At 39.4% G+C, this 16,255-nt stretch overlaps 1 protein-coding gene and 1 pseudogene across 1 annotated transcript; both read left to right on the top strand.

The window, feature by feature from the left end:
• Nucleotides 1–391: 391 nt before the first annotated feature.
• On the top strand, nucleotides 392–7,041 carry LOC140955448 (uncharacterized; annotated as a pseudogene).
• A 466-nt stretch (nucleotides 7,042–7,507) lies between these two features.
• On the top strand, nucleotides 7,508–14,381 carry LOC140955447 (putative disease resistance RPP13-like protein 1; the record flags this gene model as incomplete). Its single annotated transcript, XM_073408377.1, has 3 exons — nucleotides 7,508–8,061; nucleotides 11,536–13,196; nucleotides 14,203–14,381. Coding segments are annotated over 3 exons (2,394 nt in total), but the record flags the coding sequence as incomplete, so codon positions are not given.
• Nucleotides 14,382–16,255: the final 1,874 nt, after the last annotated feature.

Here is a 16,255-nt window from a genome sequence, read left to right as displayed (position 1 = left end):
ATAAAAGAAGTTACTGTTTACATTGCTTTAGCCCTCGAGTATACAAAGTGGTATTCCTGGGAAGTCGCTTTATGCCACTTCCCTTGAATATCCAAGAAGTCCTCATAATCAATGCATAATTATTTTTTTTAACAAAACATTAAAAAAAAACATAATAATTTACGATGGAAGTCCTCATAATCAATGTATAAAATGTTTTTTTTTATTAAAAATTATTTTTAATATCATATATTAAAATAATTTTAAAATATAAAAAAAATTCATTTTAAAAAAAAATAACTAAATTCGAAACGCAATACTAAAAGTGCTTCATAAGAAAAAGCGAAGGTGACATTCATTATAACTTTACTGCCCCATCTCGCCTACGTGCAGCAACCACTACTAGATGTTCATGGCGTCTTCTTCTTCTTCGTCTAGACCTGGTTGGGATTACGATGTATTTCTAAGTTTTAGAGGTGAAGATACTCGCAAAAATTTTACGGATCATCTTTTCACTGCTTTACAGAAAGCAGGAATCCGTACATTTCGAGATGACGACGAACTTCGTATAGGTGAAGAAATCTCCTTACAACTCCTCAAAGCAATACAAGAATCCAAGATTTCTATAGTGGTTTTCTCAAAGGGCTATGCTTCCTCCACTTGGTGTCTTGATGAACTTGAAAAGATTCTTGATTGCAGACACACAACTGGTCAGATTGTTATACCTGTTTTCTATGATATTGATCCTTCTGATATTAGAAAACAGACGGGGAGTTTTGCTGAAGCCTTTGATAAGCATGAAGAACGTTTTAAGGAAGAAATGGAGAAGGTCCAAAAGTGGAGAAAAGCTCTCGTGGAGGCTGCAAATTTATATGGGCTGGATCCTCTCATCTACGCACATTCCGAACTTCTACACACAATCGGACGTGTCCTCCCGAATTTGATAAGATCTTTCAGTCAACACATTGTCGCCTACGAGTGCTATCATTGTCTGATTGTGCCGGTGCAGCTAAGATGCTTTGTTCAATTAGCAAGTTGAAGCATTTGCGGTATTTGGATCTTTCCTGGTCAGATTTAGTAACGTTGCCCGAAGAAGTGAGTGCTCTTCTCAATTTGCAAACGTTGATCTTGAAATATTGCCAACAACTTACTAGTCTACCTGATCTTGGAAATTTGAAGCCTTTTCGACATCTGAATCTTGAAAGAACAAGTATCGAAAGGTTGCCTGAATCTCTGGAAAGGTTAATCAACTTGCGGTATCTTAACATCTCAGACACGCCTTTGAAAGAGATGCCACAACATATAGGTCAACTGACAAAGCTCCAAACGTTGACTGCCTTTCTCGTGGGAAGACAGAGTGAGACTAGCATTAAAGAATTGGGAAAGCTACAACATCTACGGGGAGAACTTCATATTGGGAACCTTCAAAATGTGGTGGATGCACGGGATGCTGGTGAGGCAAATTTGAAATGTAAAAGGCACCTTGATAAGCTGAGGTTTACATGGGATGGTGACACTCATGACCCGCAACACGTAACAAGCACGCTCGAGAAATTAGAGCCACATAGAAATGTGAAGTATCTTCAGATTGATGGTTATGGAGGTGTAAGGTTTCCGAAGTGGGTAGGAGAGTCCTCTTTCTCAAATATAGTGTCCTTGAGGCTCAGTAGATGTAAAAACTGCACCTCCATACCACCGCTCGGGCAATTAGCTTCTTTAGAGGAACTCTCAATTGAAGCATTTTATAAAGTTGTGACTGTGGGCTCTGAGTTCTATGGGAATTGTACTGCTAAGGAGAAGCCATTTAAATCCCTCATAATATTACGGTTTGAATGGATGCCAGAGTGGCGGGAGTGAATTTCAGACGAAGGCAGCCGGGAAGCCTTCCCTCTTCTTGAGGTTCTTTCAATCAAAAAATGCCCGAACCTTACAAAGGCCCTGTTGAATTAAACTCAACATCTAGATGGTCAAGGAAGGCAACCACCAGCTGCCACCGACCAGCCACCAGCCGTAGCCGCCAGCCACCAGCTGCCACAGCCGCCAGCCGCCTTCACACTTGAAAAAAGTTTGAATTTTCGTATTCTGATTTTGTGTATAAATAGAGTGCCCAGCTTCTGTAATGTGTGTGGAGAGAATTGAGAGAAACACTTGAAAGAGAATAGAGAGAGAGAGGGCGTGTAATTGTTAAGCTTTTATTGTGTTATTGTAAGCTTCGGTTTTGTGTAATAAAATAGTGTGTTTTATCCCCTCTGAGTGTTTCAAAGCCACCACCAGTGGTTTCTCCCACCAACAATTGGTATCAGAGCCCCGTTCGTCGGAAAACAGAAGAGTTTTGGGGTATATCCGAATTTTCAAAGTTGTCCAAAACAAGTTTTGATCATTCCATAGTGTAGAGCTCATCAAGACGAACTCACTGCCGCAAAAATCAGCCTCATCGGAGTCAGGGGTAGCACACACGCGCCGCCTGAAGATACTGCACTGTTCACCCACGCCCATCCGACGCGCGCCAGAGGTTGAAGACGACTGACGTGCACGCGCGCCATATTCAAGCCGAGCCGAAGCCAAGTCCAGCCGAGCCACAAACCGAGTCGCACCTCGCGCCGAGCCGAGCCACGTTCCAGCCTTAGCCGAGCCGAAGGAATATTCCCCAGAATATTCCCGGTTCAACCCAGCGAACCGCCCGTCGTACAGAATTTGTTTTTGGACCGGTTCACCCATTTTCTGACCCGATTTCAACAAAGTCAGACCGGTTCCCGACTATTTGGACCATTCCGGATCGATCTACGGTGTCCGTTTGGTCAAATGCGGCTCTCAGAAAGGTGATATAGTCATTCAAAGAGGAAAATGACTACAGAAGGTACACATACACTCATCCCGAAGCTGACCAAAGACAACTATGATAGTTGGTGCATCAGATTGAAGGCATTCCTTGGGTCACAAGAGTGTTTGGATATTGTACAAACTGGTTATGATGAACCAGAGTCCAAAGAAAGAGAAGATGCTTTACAAGAGGCACAAAAGCAAGCCCTCAAAGTCAACAGAAAGAAGGACAACAAAGCAAAGACCATCATCTATCAAGGTCTTGATGAAGATACATTCGAGATCATAGCTTCCGCTGAAACATCACATGATATATGAGAGGCTCTCCAACAGAAATACAAAGGTGCTGACAGAATCAAGAAGATTCGTCTTCAATCTTTGAGAGGAGAATTCGAATTATTACGAATGAAGTCCTCAGAATCTATTTCTGATTATCATACAAGGATTATGGTGATAGTCAATCAGATGAGGAGAAATGGAGAAGCCATCATAGATACTCGAATTATTGAGAAAATTTTGAGATCCATAGATCCAAAATTTGATCATGTTGTTGTCGCAATTGAAGAGTCCAAAGAAGTGGACAAGTTGACAGTGGATGAGCTTATGAGTTCTTTGCAAGCTCATGAGCATAAGATTGTAATGCGAAATGAAGATAAGGCCATTGAGCATGCCTTACAAGCAAAGCTGTCTTTCAAGGACAGATATGAGCAAGGGGAGACTTCAACATGTGGCTACACCACTCAAGCAGGAAGTCAACAATCCAGAGGAGGATTTCATAGATTCCAAGGAAGAGGAAGAGGATCTTGGAATACAAGCTTCAGAGGAAGAGGTGGTAGAAACACCACCAGAGGAGGCCGAGGACAACAAGCATTCACTTCCAGAGGAAGAGGAGGCGGTTACAATAACCGTGACAAGAGAAATATCCAATGTTATAGTTGCAATGAATTTGGGCACTATAGCACTGAATGCCGATGGAAAGCTCCGTTGGAGATACGTGAGCAAGCCAACTATGTAGAGAAGCATGATGGAGAAGCATCTGCATTTCTTGTCCAACAAGAACTTGGCGAGAAACAGGAAAACATATGGTATCTAGATACTGGAGCCAGTAATCACATGTGCGGTTACCGAGAGTTATTTGGTGATCTAGATGAGACCAAGCAAGGTCTAGTTACTTTTGGAGATACCACAAAGGTTCCATTCAAAGGTAAAGGCAGCATCCCAGTCAAGTTGAAGAATGGCGATTCCAGCTACATCGCCAATGTCTATTATGTCCCAGCCATAAAGTAGAACCTAATCAGCTTAGGTCAACTTTTGGAGAGAGGATATAGTTTTTACTCGAAGAATTGTCATCTGGCAATTAGAGACAACAATGGGAGATTAATGGCCTACGTGAAAATGTCCAAGAATAGGATGTTTCCTTTGGACATCCAGTATGATGGAGCAAGGTGTTTTAGTGCCATCACCAACAGTGAAGACTGGCTTTGGCACCTGAGGCTTGGACATCTGAATTTCACGAGTATGAAGATGCTAGCAAGCAAGAAGATGGTCAAAGGTTTGCCTCACATTGATCATCCAAATGAAGTCTGTGAAAGTTGTGTCCTCAGCAAACATCACAGATCCAGTTTTGCCAAAGAAGTCAACTGGAGAGCAAAGAGGCCACTGGAGTTAGTACACACAGATGTGTGTGGCCCAATTACGCCTATGTCGACTGGACAAAATAGGTACTTCCTCACTTTTATTGATGATTTTAGTAGAAAGACGTGGATATACTTTCTGAAGAGGAAGTCAGAAGTATTCAATTGTTTTAAAGATTTTAAAGCAATTGTGGAGAAGCAAACTGGTTATACAATCAGAACAGTGAGATCTGATCAAGGAGGAGAATATACAGCAAATGACTTTGAAGCCTATTGTACACAACAAGGCATCAGACATCAGACAACGCCAGCCTATACACCACAGCTGAATGGTGTAGCAGAAAGGAAGAATCGCACGATTCTTGACATGGCGAGAAGTTTGCTCAAAGCAAAGAAGCTGCCCAAGCAATACTGGGCTGAAGCTGTATCATGTGCAGTGTATCTGTTGAATCGCTGCCCAACCAGAAGTTTGCAAGGAGTTACTCTAGAAGAAGCATGGAGTGGTCACAAACCAAGTGTTACTCATCTACGAGTTTTTGGTTGTGTGGCATATGTAAAGATCCCAGATGCAAGAAGGAGAAAGCTCGATGATAAGAGCGAGAAATGCATCTTTGTCGGATATGGTGAAAGAAGGATGAGATACAGGCTGTATAATCCTATCACGAAGAAGGTGATTACAAGTAGAGATGTTATCTTTGAAGAAGATAAATCTTGGGCATGGAATGGTGATCAAGAAGCAACCAAATGGATCAATCTTGATTTGATCCTTGAAGGTGAAGAAGTACCAACAGTACTTGTAGAAGAACCGATTGTGCCAGCAGCTGAACCACAAAGTCCAGTGTTTATACCAGCAGCTGAACCACAAAGTCCGGTACATAGATTCCCTGTATTCAACAGGAGGAACACACCAGGAGCATCATCATCAACACCACCATCAGCATCCTCATCAGAAGGACCAAGAAGGATGAGGAATCTTGAAGAGTTGTACGATACCACTCAGGTCATGGAAGATACAACTCTGTTTTGTTTCCATGCAGATAAGGACCCACCAGAAAAGAAGAAAGCAATAGGTGTCAAAAGGGTCTACAAGCAGAAAGAAGGCATTGAAAGGAGAAGTGTTCATGCTTGGCATGACATCCCTCGATTGAGTTTAAAGGGGAGATTTGTTGAATTAAACTCAACATCTAGATGGTCAAGGAAGGCAACCACCAGCTGCCACCGATCAGCCACCAACCGACCAGCCGCCAGCCACCAGCCGCAGCCGCCAGCCACCAGCTGCCACAGCCGCCAGCCGCCTTCACACTTGAAGAAAGTTTGAATTTTCGTATTCTGATTTTGTGTATAAATAGAGTGCCCAGCTTCTGTAATGTGTGTGGAGAGAATTGAGAGAAACACTTGAAAGAGAATAGAGAGAGAGAGGGCGTGTAATTGTTAAGCTTTTATTGTGTTATTGTAAGCTTCAGTTTTGTGTAATAAAACAGTGTGTTTTATCCCCTCTGAGTGTTTCAAAGCCACCACCAGTGGTTTCTCCCACCAACAGGCCCTACCTGGTCACAACCTTCCCCGTTTAACATCACTTATAATTGAAGGATGTGAGCAGCTCGCGAGTCCACTTCCTAGGTTTCCTAGGTTGCTCTCTCTCGATGTTTGTGGATGCCACTCCCTAGAGTCCCTACCCGAGGAAATTGATCAAATTGATTTAGAGGAAATTACAATCAAGGGCTGCACTTCTCTCAAATGCGTCGCACTGGACTTGCTCCCCAAGTTAAATTCTCTTTCTATCTCTGAGTGTCCAGATATGGAATCACTATGTGCACATGAAAGACCTCTAAATGATCTCAACTCTCTCCATTCCTTGTACATCTGGGGGTGCCCTAAATTAGTTTCATTTCCCAAAGGAGGGTTACCTGCTCTAGTCTTGACAGAACTTGAGTTAGAAGAATGCATCAACTTGAAGCAGTGGCCTGAGAGTATGCATTCCCTCCTCCCATCCCTTAACCATTTGGGAATAAGAGGTTGTTCAGAAGTTGAGTTGTGTCCAGAAGGGGGTTTTCCCTCCACATTACAATCACTTTGGATTTGGAATTGCAACAAACTCATTGCTGGCCGCATGCAATGGGGCTTGCAAACGCTCACTTCTCTTTCACGCTTTGAAATTAGTTGGGACGAAAATGTTGAATCCTTCCCTGAAGAGATGCTGCTGCCCTCAAGTCTTACATCTCTTCACATCTCACACCTACAGCACCTGAAATCTCTTGACTACAAGGGGCTTCAACACCTCACCTCCCTTACACATTTGAATATATATGACTGCCCTCTGATTGAGTCAATGCTAGAAGAAGGGTTGCCCTCCTCCCTTTCTACTCTTGTAATTGAAGATTGTTCCATGCTGAAATCTCTTCCAAGGCTTCAACACCTCACCTCCCTTACACAATTGACAATAAGTAACTGCCCTCTGATTGAGTCAATGCCAGAAGAAGGGTTGCCCTCCTCCCTTTCTGCTCTTGCAATTTACTTTTGTCCTATGCTGGGTGAAAGTTGTGAAAGGGAGAAAGGTAAAGATTGGCCCAAGATTTCTCACATTCCTTCCATATATATTAGCATTTAAAGGAGCTAATACATAGTTTATTTTCTTTTCAGCAATCTAAGACAATTTCAGTTAAAATTTGAATGAATGAAATACAGATATTTTCTTCCTATTGTCTCTCATTCATCTTCATATATAACATAAACTTCATTATCTTTTTTTGCTATAATTATTTTCTTAAGTTGATTTGATTAGTATTGTACTTTTCTCATTCTAACATTTGTGGTTAGAACAAAGTAATTTTCACAACTTCCGTTATATAAATTGCTTCTTAAAAAAAAAATAACAAGAAAAGGAGAATGATCAATGGGAGCGGTGAAACCTTTGGCTTCTTTCCTTTGAATCCAATTCAAATCCTACTATTGTTCCTCTATCTTGTTCTGCTGCCACCCCAGCTGGAGGATCGTCACATGCTTCAGATTTTGAATTTAGTTATTGCAAATCCATTGCTAGAAAGGATTAAAAAAACATTAAATTATTTAAGTAATCTGCAACGGATTTACCCAATGAAGATATCCTCCCAGCTTTGAGATTAAGTTATCTTTATCTCCCACCACATCTGAAGCAATGTTTTGCTTACTGTGCTATATTTCCAAAAGACTATGAATTTCAAAAGGATGATTTAGTGCTTCAGTGGATGGCAGAGGGCTTCTTAGTCCACTCCGTAGATGACGAGATGGAAAAAGCAGGTGCTGAGTGCTTTGATGATCTCTTGTCAAGGTCGTTTTTCCAGCAATCAAGCTCATCATTTGTGCAATCATTTGTGATGCACGATCTCATGCATGACTTGGCTACCCATGTGTCCGGTCAATTTTGCTTCAGCTCCAGGTTGGGGGTAAATAATTCTTCCAAGGCCACAAGAAGGGCTCGACATTTTTCACTCGTAGGTGTTTTTTCAAGCACAGGCACAAGCACAATATTAGAAAACATCCGTGAAGCCCAACTTCTACGCACATTCCAAATTTTTCCACGCTATTTTTGTTCGCCTCCGGCCGAAATTTATAAGGAGATCTTTCAGTCAACACTTGGGCGCCTACGAGTGCTATGTTGAATAAACTCAATCTAGAAGCACCTAGATGGTCAAGGAAGGCAACCACCCACCAGCCGCAGCCGCCAGTCGCCAACCGCCTTCACACCGCCGGTCAACAGTCGCCTTCACACCTGAAACAATAGATTTTCGTATTCTGAATTTATGTATAAATAGGGTGCTCAGTTATGTTATTTCGTGTGGAGAGAATAGAGAGAAACACTTGAAAGAGAAAGAGAGAGAGAGACGGCGTGTATTAAGTTTTTATTTTGTGTTATTTGTAAGCTTCGGATTTTGTAATAAAACCAGTGTGTTTTATCCCCTCTGAGTGTTTCAAAGCCACCACCAGTGGTTTCTCCCACCAACAATTGGTATCAGAGCCCCGTTCGTCGGAAAACAGAAGAGTTTTGGGGTATATCCGAATTTTCAAAGTTGTCCAAAACAAGTTTTGATCATTCCACAGTGTATAGCTCATCAAGACGAACTCACTGCCGCAAAAATCAGCCTCATCGGAGTCAGGGGTAGCACACACGCGCCGCCTGAAGATACTGCACTGTTCACCCACGCCCATCCGACGCGCGCCAGAGGTTGAAGACGACTGACGTGCACGCGCGTCATATTCAAGCCGAGCCGAGCCGTTCACGCCGAGTCAAAGCCGCGCCGCAAGCCGAGTCCAAGCCGCGCCACCAGTCGCGCCGTACTCCGCGCCGAGCCGAGCCGCGTTTCCAGCCGCGCCGAATGAGAGAATATTCCCCGAATATTCCACAGAATATTCCCGGTTCAACCCAGCGAACCGCCCGCCGTACAGAATTGATTTTTTGACCGGTTCACCCATTTTCTGACCCGATTTCAACAAAGTCAGACCGGTTCCTGACTATTTGGACCATTCCGGATCGATCTACAGTGTTCGTTTGGTCAAATTCAGCTCCCAGAAGGCGATATAGTCATTAAAAGAGCAAAATGACTACAGAAGGTACACATACACTCATCCCGAAGCTGACCAAAGACAACTATGATAGTTGGTGCATCAGATTGAAGGCATTTCTTGGGTCACAAGAGTGTTTTGATATTGTACAAACTGGTTATGATGAACCAGAGTCCAAAGAAAGAGAAGATGCTTTACAAGAGGCGCAGAAGCAAGCCTTGAAAGTCAACAGAAAGAAGGACAACAAAGCAAAGACCATCATCTACCAAGGTCTTGATGAAGATACATTCGAGATAATAGCTTCCGCTGAAATGTCACATGATATATGGGAGGCTCTCCAACAGAAATACAAAGGTGCTGACAGAATCAAGAAGATTCGTCTTCAATCTTTGAGAGGAGAATTCGAATTATTACGAATGAAGTCCTCAGAATCTATTTCTGATTATCATACAAGGATTATGGTGATAGTCAATCAGATGAGGAGAAATGGAGAAGCCATCATAGATACTCGAATTATTGAGAAAATTTTGAGATCCATTGATCCAAAATTTGATCATGTTGTTGTCGCAATTGAAGAGTCCAAGGAAGTGGACAAGTTGACAGTGGATGAGCTTATGAGTTCTTTGCAAGCTCATGAGCAGAAGATTGTAATGCGAAATGAAGATAAGGCCATTGAGCATGCCTTACAAGCAAAGCTGTCTTTCAAGGACAGATATGAGCAAGGGGAGACTTCAACATGTGGCTACACCACTCAAGCAGGAAGTCAACAATCCAGAGGAGGATTTCATAAATTCCAAGGAAGAGGAAGAGGATCTTGGAATACAAGCTTCAGAGGAAGAGGTGGCAGAAACACCACCAGAGGAGGCCGAGGCCAACAAGCATTCACTCCTAGAGGAAGAGGAGGCGGTTACAATAACCGTGACAAGAGAAATATCAAATGTTATAGCTGCAATCAATTTGGGCACTATAGCACTGAATGCAGATGGAAAGCTCCGTTGGAGACACGTGAGCAAGCCAACTATGTAGAGAAGCATGATGGAGAAGCATCTGCATTTCTTGTCCAACAAGAACTTGGCGAGAAACAAGAAAATATATGGTATCTAGATACTGGAGCCAGCAATCACATGTGCGGCTACCGAGAGTTATTTGGTGATCTAGATGAGACCAAGCAAGGTCTAGTTACTTTTGGAGATACCACAAAGGTTCCATTCAAAGGTAAAGGCAACATCCCAGTCAAGTTGAAGAATGGCGATTCCAGCTACATCGCCGATGTATATTATGTCCCAGCCATAAAGCAGAACCTGATCGGCTTAGGCCAACTTTTGGAGAGAGGATATAGTTTTTACTCGAAGAATTGTCATATGACAATTAGAGACAATAATGGGAGATTAATGGCCTACGTGAAAATGTCCAAGAATAGGATGTTTCCTTTGAACATCCAGTATGATGCAACAAGGTGTTTGAGTGCCATCACCAACAGTGAAGAATGGCTTTGGCACCTAAGGCTTGGACATCTGAATTTCACGAGTATGAAGATGCTAGCAAGCAAGAAGATGGTCAAAGGTTTGCCTCACATTGATCATCCAGAAGAAGTCTGTGAGAGTTGTGTCCTCAGCAAACAACACAGATCCAGTTTTGCCAAAGAAGTCAACTGGAGAGCAAAGAGGCCACTGGAGTTAGTACACATAGATGTGTGTGGCCCAATTACGCCTATGTCGACTGGACAAAATAGGTACTTCCTCACTTTTACTGATGATTTTAGTAGAAAGACGTGGATATACTTTCTGAAGAGGAAGTCAAAAGTATTCAATTGTTTTAAAGATTTTAAAGCAATTGTGGAGAAGCAAACTGGTTATACGATCAGAACAGTGAGATCTGATCAAGGAGGAGAATATACAGCCAACAACTTTGAAGCCTATTGTACACAACAAGGCATCAGACATCAGACGACGCCAGCTTATACACCACAGCTGAACGGTGTAGCAGAAAGGAAGAATCGCACGATTCTTGACATGGCTAGAAGTTTGCTCAAAGCAAAGAAGCTGCCCAAGCAATACTGGGCTGAAGCTGTATCATGTGCAGTGTATCTGTTGAATCGCTGCCCGACCAGAAGTTTGCAAGGTGTTACTCCAGAAGAAGCATGGAGTGGTCACAAACCAAGTGTTACTCATCTACGAGTCTTTGGTTGTGTGGCATATGCAAAGATCCCAGATGCAAGAAGGAGAAAGCTCGATAATAAGAGCGAGAAATGCATCTTTGTCGGATATGGTGAAAGAAGGATGGGATACAGGTTGTATAATCCCATCACAAAGAAGGTGATTACGAGTAGAGATGTTCTGATGGTTTATGGTGAAAGAAGGATGGGAACTTGTTTGTGGAGAGAATAGAGAGAAACACTTGAAAGAGAAAGAGAGAGAGAGAGGGCGTGTATTAAGTTTTTATTTTGTGTTATTTGTAAGCTTCGGATTTTGTAATAAAACCAGTGTGTTTTATCCCCTCTGAGTGTTTCAAAGCCACCACCAGTGGTTTCTCCCACCAACATGCTAATCATGTCTGAATGTAGATATGCAGCTAAGATGAAGCATTTGCGGTATTTGGATATCTCTCACTCAGAGTTTGTAACGTTGCCTGAAGTGAGTGCTCTTCTCAATTTGCAAACGTTGATCTTGAAAGGTTGCCAACAACTTGCTAGTCTACCTGATCTTGGAAATTTGAAGTATTTACGACATCTGAATCTTGAAGGAACAAGAATCAAAAGGTTGCCTGAATCTCTGGAAAGGTTAATCAACTTGCGGTATCTTAACATCTCAGACACGCCTTTGAAAGAGATGCTACAACATATAGGTCGACTGACAAAGCTCCAAACGTTGACTGACTTTCTCGTGGGAAGACAGAGTGAGACTAGCTTCAGAGAATTGGGAAAGCTACAACATCTACGGGGAGAACTTCATATTAGGAACCTTCAAAATGTGGTGGATGCTCGGGATGCTGATGAGGCAAATTTGGAAGGTAAAATGCACCTTGATAAGCTGAGGTTTACATGGGATGGCGATACTCATGACCCGCAACACGTAAGAAGCACACTTGAGAAATTAGAGCCAAATAGAAAGGTGAAGGATCTTGAGATTGATGGTTATGGAGGTAGAAGGTTTCCGGACTGGGTAGGAAAGTCCTCTTTCTCAAAAATAGTGTCCTTGAAGCTCAGTAGATGTAAAAACTGCACCTTCATACCACCGCTCGGGCAATTAGCTTCTTTAGAGGAACTCTCAATTAAAGCATTTTATAAAGTTGTGACTGTGGGCTCTGAGTTCTATGGGAATTGTACTGCTAAGGAGAAGCCATTTAAATCCCTCAAAACATTACGGTTTGAATGGATGCCAGAGTGGCGGGAGTGGATTTCAGACGAAGGCAGCCGGGAAGCCTTCCCTCTTCTTGAGGTTCTTTCAATCAAAAAATGCCCGAACCTTACAAAGGCCCTACCTGGTCACAACCTTCCCCGTTTAACATCACTTATAATTGAAGGATGTGAGCAGCTCGCGACTGCACTTCCTAGGTTTCCTAGGTTGCTCTCTCTCGATGTTTGTGGATGCCACTCCCTAGAGTCCCTACCCGAGGAAATTGATCAAATGGGTTGTTCACCCTCTGATTTAGGGGAAATTACAATCAATGACTGTGCTTCTCTCAAATGTGTCACACTGGACTTGCTCCCCAAGTTAAATGATCTTTGTATATCTGACTGTCCAGATCTGGAATCACTATGTGCACATGAAAGACCTCTCAATGATCTCAACTCTCTCGATTATTTGGAAATCCGGGACTGCCCTAAATTAGTTTCATTTCCCAAAGGAGGGTTACCTGCTCCAGTCTTGAGAGTACTTCGTTTAGAAGGTTGCAGCAACCTGAAGCAGTTGCCTGAGAGTATGCATTCCCTCCTCCCATCCCTTAACCATTTGTATATAAGTGACTGCCCTCTGATTGAGTCAATGTCAGAAGAAGGGTTGCCCTCCTCCCTTTCTTCTCTTCAAATTTACAGTTGTCCTATGCTGAAATCTCTTCCAAGGCTTCAACACCTCACCTCTCTTGAAGAATTGGCTATATGGGGCTGCCCTCTGATTGAGTCAATTCCAGAAGAAGGGTTGCCCTCCTCCCTTTCTTCTCTTGAAATTCACAGTTGTTCCATGCTGAAATCTCTTCCAAGGCTGCAACACCTCACCCAAGGACGGAGCCAAGAATTTTTTCTACTCTGGGCTATTTATATATATATATATATAAGATTAATTATTAACTCATAAATATGAATTTTTAAAGTTAACATTAAAATTTTAATTCAAATATATTATTTAAAATATTAAAAAACAAATTTAAAAATACATAAAATTGAAGTAAAAAGTAAAAAGAAACTTACTATTGAAATTACATCCTTTGATGTTTTATGAAATATAATTTATCTACAATCGAATCTGAATTGTTATTATAACAACCCCTTAACTGGGATAAAATAACAATCTCATGTCAACTGGAAACAAAGTAATTTAAAATTTTTCAATCTCTCAATTCCTCCTTCCTTCACTTTATTCTTCTTTAGATTAGTGTTTTATAAGTTAGACTTTGTAAGTTTACAAGGTTATTCTTCTCTTTTTTTTTTTCTTTTTTTCTTGGGATTGTTTTTATGTTTTTTTTCCTTACTTTTCTCTCTTTTTCTCTTGCCTTTTCTTTTCTTTTCTTTTCTATTCTGCTTCTGCCCAGTCAGCAACATATAAAAGGAAGGAAGAATTGATTTGTTTTATTTTTTAATGATAAATAATCATTTTACCCTTAATGAGTTGTTTTGCTTTTATTTGACTTTTTTTTTGTTAGCACTACCAAGCTCCGTTCATCCTAAAATTTTAACCAGATTTTATTTCGATATATTTTAAGATTTCTTGTAAAATTTCAGCTCAATCTGATAGTCATATTGAAAATTACGTCCAATAACATAAAAATCAGTCAAATTTGTGATTTTTCATCAAATTTCTGAATTTCTCCAAAAAATTCTGAAATTCTAACCCCAAGTTAAAGTATTATATTACAAGGCTTCTACGCAAATTTTTAGAATTTTTGATAATTCAATTAAAAATTATGAATTGTTTTTATATAAAACAGTTAAAATATATTAATAAAATCTTTACCTAGGCTAGAGCCCACCCTAGCCCTCAGCATGCGTCCGCCCTTGACCTTACCTCTCTTAGAGAATTGGAAATATGGGACTGCCCTCTGATTGAGTCAATGCCAGAAGAAGGGTTGCCCTCCTCCCTTTCTTCTCTTGTAATTAACAGTTGTCCTATGCTGGGTGAAAGTTGTGAAAGGGAGAAAGGTAAAGATTGGCCCAAGATTTCTCACATTCCTGACATAGACATCAGCACAGCAAAGAATATATTAGCAGTTAAAGGAGCTAATACATAAATCACATTCTTTCAATCGTCCAACATATTGAGGTATTGCTACTAAATAGTTTATTTTCTTTTCAGTAATCAAAGGCATTTTCAGTTACAATTTGTCAAGTTCCACTATTAATTCTATGCTTATTTTTGGCAGGATCCAAATCCATCTTTCTACTTACAGTTCATGAAGGCTCTGCCACCCTTCCTTCTTTCCAGAACGATATGCACAGGATAAAATTGATCTGCTTGCTCCCTCAGCTATGACTCACTGTGAACTTTCCACTTACATATGTTCTTTGTCATCATTCTATTTCAATATATTTTTTTGCTATAATTATTTTTTTAAGTTGATTTGATTAGTATTGTACTTTTCTCATTTTAACATTTGTGGTTAGAACAAAGTAATTTTCACTGGATTTTGGTTCAAATTCGTTACATAACTTGCTTCTTAAAAAAAAAAAAAACAATTTAAACAAGACAAGGAGTAACTAGTAATATACCTTATTAGTTATTCTTGAAATTTACTTTCATAAAAGAAATAGATACAAAAAAAAAGATAATATAAAATTGGAATCACAATTCAAAGTGAAAGTGGCCAATGTCACTCAAGAGAGCAGGCACTTGCAAATCTACTAATAATTATTGGAGCATCATCCTTCGCACAATCAACAGAAAGGATTAAGGTTGGTTTATTTGTTGAAAAGTATTTTTTTTTAGAAAATAAATTTCAAGAAAGTGGATTTCAAGAAAATAAATTATTTTTTGATATTTGATAGTATAATAGAAAATAAATTGAAAAATATTTTTGTAATCTGAAACCCACCCATAAATATATATGTATAATATTTAGATTTTTTTTAATACAATATGATATATACATATCCTAATATTAACATAAAACATTCATATATGTATAATATTTATAATTTTATCATATACTTCAATATATATATATATATATATATATATATATATATCAACTATTTTATATTTTAGTGAATACTATATATAATAATGAAGTAATAGATACTCATGTGAATACAAAATTTTATAAATAGTTTATAGATATTTAATATTTTATCCAATAAATAATGAATATGTAAAAAATTCTATATTTGATCTCTAATTCTAATATTTAAGAATTACGAGGAATATGTTGTGGTGATTGGTTTCTCTAGATGAAGGGAGCGAAGACATTGCTGCGTGTATAAATAAAAAGTGATTAGAAATATATTTTTACCCTTATTTGTATGACTATGCTTATTCACAACAAAATCATATTTTTCACTCCAAATATATATATATATATATATATATATTAGGAAATTAAAGATATTTGAAAGAGTTAGAAAATAAATACAATTACGATTGTTGTTTCCTTTTTAATATTTAAATTAACAGCCAAAATCAATAATGAAAATAAAAACTAAAAGTAAATATGAAAAGAATAAAGGTTTACAAGAAGTGTTATCTTTTAAATAGAAAACAACCCCTTTATATTAATTATATATATAATATGCTTATTTCTCAAGATACAGAATTTTTTAATGTAGAAAAAAAATCTCCAAAACCATTAAATCACCATTTTCTAACTAAATTAATAAAGTATGAAAAAGGAAATGCAATAAAATATGAGAGGAATATATATAAAAAAAAGATGTTAAATTATGTGTTGAGATTTATAATTGACAAAAATACAAAAGTATTTTTAAAAGTTTTGATGATGAAAAAGATTATATATTATTATCCTAAAAACATGTCATCCACACACACACACACTCAATAAATAAATCAATTACTAAATATATTTAAAATAACTAAATATAATAAATTAATTTAATCATAAACGTTAGCTCATCAATT

The sequence above is a fragment of the Populus alba genome, chromosome 3 (genome assembly GCF_005239225.2).
Source record: "Populus alba chromosome 3, ASM523922v2, whole genome shotgun sequence".
Classification (NCBI taxonomy): domain Eukaryota; kingdom Viridiplantae; phylum Streptophyta; class Magnoliopsida; order Malpighiales; family Salicaceae; genus Populus; species Populus alba.
Note: the sequence above shows the minus strand (reverse complement) of the source record. Positions and strands in the feature narration are given on the sequence as shown.